This window comes from Babylonia areolata, chromosome 29, assembly GCF_041734735.1.
Source record: "Babylonia areolata isolate BAREFJ2019XMU chromosome 29, ASM4173473v1, whole genome shotgun sequence".
NCBI lineage: Eukaryota > Metazoa > Mollusca > Gastropoda > Neogastropoda > Buccinidae > Babylonia > Babylonia areolata.
In genome coordinates, this window is record NC_134904.1 from 30,881,930 (window position 1) to 30,884,429 (window position 2,500).

At 43.4% G+C, this 2,500-nt stretch overlaps 1 protein-coding gene across 1 annotated transcript in view; it reads left to right on the forward strand.

The window, feature by feature from the left end:
• Positions 1-34: 34 nt before the first annotated feature.
• LOC143302302 (uncharacterized) overlaps positions 35-2,500 on the forward strand; it is a 29,086-nt gene continuing 26,620 nt past the window's right edge. Inside the window, exons 1-3 of the mRNA XM_076616908.1 lie at positions 35-145; positions 807-931; positions 2,271-2,363. Coding sequence (XP_076473023.1) covers positions 877-931; positions 2,271-2,363 — 148 coding nt within the window. The 5' untranslated portion in view covers positions 35-145; positions 807-876. The remainder of the gene's footprint in view (positions 146-806; positions 932-2,270; positions 2,364-2,500) is intronic.

Here is a 2,500-nt window from a genome sequence, read left to right on the forward strand (position 1 = left end):
CTGAAGTTTGTTTGTTTCTTTCGTTCCAGGGAGAGTACTACGTGGACAGGGGGAGCAACAAGCTGTATGTGTGGCCCAACACTCCTCACCACACTCTCAGCTCCTCGGACATCATCTATGCCTCTGTGCTGGATGACTGCATCACGTGGGTTACTACTGCTACTACTACTACTACTACTACTACTACTACTACACACACACACACACACACACGTGCGCGCGCGTGTCTGTCTCTGCGTCAGTGAGCTTGTGTATGTGTGTGCATTTGTGTGTGTGTGTGCGTGTGAGTGTGTGTGTGCCTCTGTGTCTGTGAGTTTGTGTGTGTGTGTGTGTGTGTGTGCCTGTGTCTGTGTGTCTGTGTGTCTGTGTGTGTATGTGTGTGTGTGTGTGTCTGTCTGTGTCTGTGTGTGTATGTGTCTGTGTGCCTGTCTGTGAGTTTGTGTATGTGTTTGCATATTGCGCGCGTGCGCACGCGCGCCCGCGTGTGTGTGTGTGTGTGTGTGCGCGCGCGCGGGCGTGTGTGTGTATGTTTGTGGTTGGCTCGTTTCAGTCTATGTACAGTTATTGTAGATTTGTTTTTGACTAGTTTTATCGCATTTGTGTGTGTGTGTGTGTGTGTGTGTGTGTGTGCGTGCGTGCGTGCGTGCGCGCGCGCCTAATCAGAATAAAATAACCTGTGTTCAGATAACGAGCCTGTGATTGCTGGAATCTGTTTGATTCGATTTGATTTGATCTGATCTGATCTGATTTGATTTAATTCGATTCGATTCGATTCGACACATGTTGGGGTGTTGTTTGATGGACAGGGTGGACAGTCAGACTGGTCGACTCTTCCTACAGGACTTTACGCTGGAGGCATGTCGGTACAGGGGTGTTATGATGTCATCGGCACGAAACGTCACCTTGTCCAACATGGAGGTGAAAAATACAGGTAGGCTGAGGCTACTGTGGAGTGATAGTTTAGAGGTAACGCGTCCGCCTAGGAAGCGAGAGAATCTGAGCGCGCTGGTTCGAATCACGAATCACGGCTCGGCCGCCGATAATTTTCTCCCCCTCCACTAGACCTTGAGTGGTGGTCTGGACGCTAGTCATTCGGATGAGACGATAAACCGAGGTCCCGTGTGCAGCATGCACTTAGCGCACGTAAAAGAACCCACGGCAACAAAAGGGTTGTTCCTGGCAAAATTCTGTAAAAAAAATCCACTCCGATAGGAAAAAAAACAAATCAAAATGCACGCAGGAAAAAATACGAAAAAAAAGGGTGGTGCCTTAGTGTAGCGACGCACTCTCCCTGGGGAGAGCAGCCCGAATTTCACAGAGAGCAATCTGTTGTGATAAAAAGAAATACAAATACAAATACAAATATTGCTGCTTTCTTGTGTCGTATTCTCTTCTGGCTTGTCAGTTTGTTCTTGTTCTTGTTGTTCTTCTGGTTCTTCTTCTTTTTTTCCTTATCTTTCTTTTTTTTTCTTTTCCTTCTTGTTCTTGCTTTGTTTAATTCTTTTCTTTTTTTTTCTCTCTTCTTGTTCTTCTTCTTGTGGTTCGTGTTCATGGTATTTTTTAAAATTATTTTTTATTATTTTTATTTTTTTAAATATTTTTGTTGTTGTGCTTGTTGTTGTTGTCTCTTGTCGTTCTTCTGGTTCTTCTTCTACTTTTTTTTTTCGTTGTTCTTGCTTTGTTTAATTCTTTTTTTTCCCCTTCTTCTTGTTCTTCTTGTGGTTCGTGTTCATGGTATTATTATTATTATTATTTATTATTATTATTATTTTAATGTTCTTGTGCTTGTTGTTGTTGTTGTTGTTGTTGTCTTCGTTGTGGTTGTTGTTGTTGTTGTTGTTCTGCTTCTTCTTGCTCTTGTTATTATATTACCATCTGTAAACTGGGTTTCTTGTTCTTGTTCTTTTTTTTTTTTCATTCATCTTTCGGAGGCCAAGTACAATATGCTGGACATCCTGTAAGAGAGCGATGTTTGTAGGAGGTTTTGATGTCAACAAAAAAACACCACAATAATGATAATAGCAACTATATATATGTATATATATGTGTGTGTGTGTGTGTGTGTGTGTGTGTGTGTGTGTGTGTGTGTGTGTGTGTAATATTTTTACGTTTCATGATGGAGAGAAAGTTAGTTGTGTCGATGATGATTGTGATGATGATGACTATTGCTGTTGGTGTGTGTGTGTGTGTGTGTGTGTGTGTGTGTGTGTGTGTGTGTGTGTGTGTGTGTGTGTGTGTGTGTGTGTGTGTGTGTGTGTGTGTGTGTGAAGGCGGGACAGGCATACTGTGCACGGGGGACTGTCGGGGGATCACTGTGATGGCCTCTGACGTTCACGACGTGTCCCACGGCATTTATCTGATGGGTAACAGCTGGTGGTGTTGTCGATGGTATTGTTGTCATTGTTGTTGTTGCTGGTGGTGTTGTTGTTGTTGATGTCGTTGTTGTTAGTGGTGGTGGTGGTGATGTTGTTGTTGACGTCGTTGTTGGTGGTGGTGATGT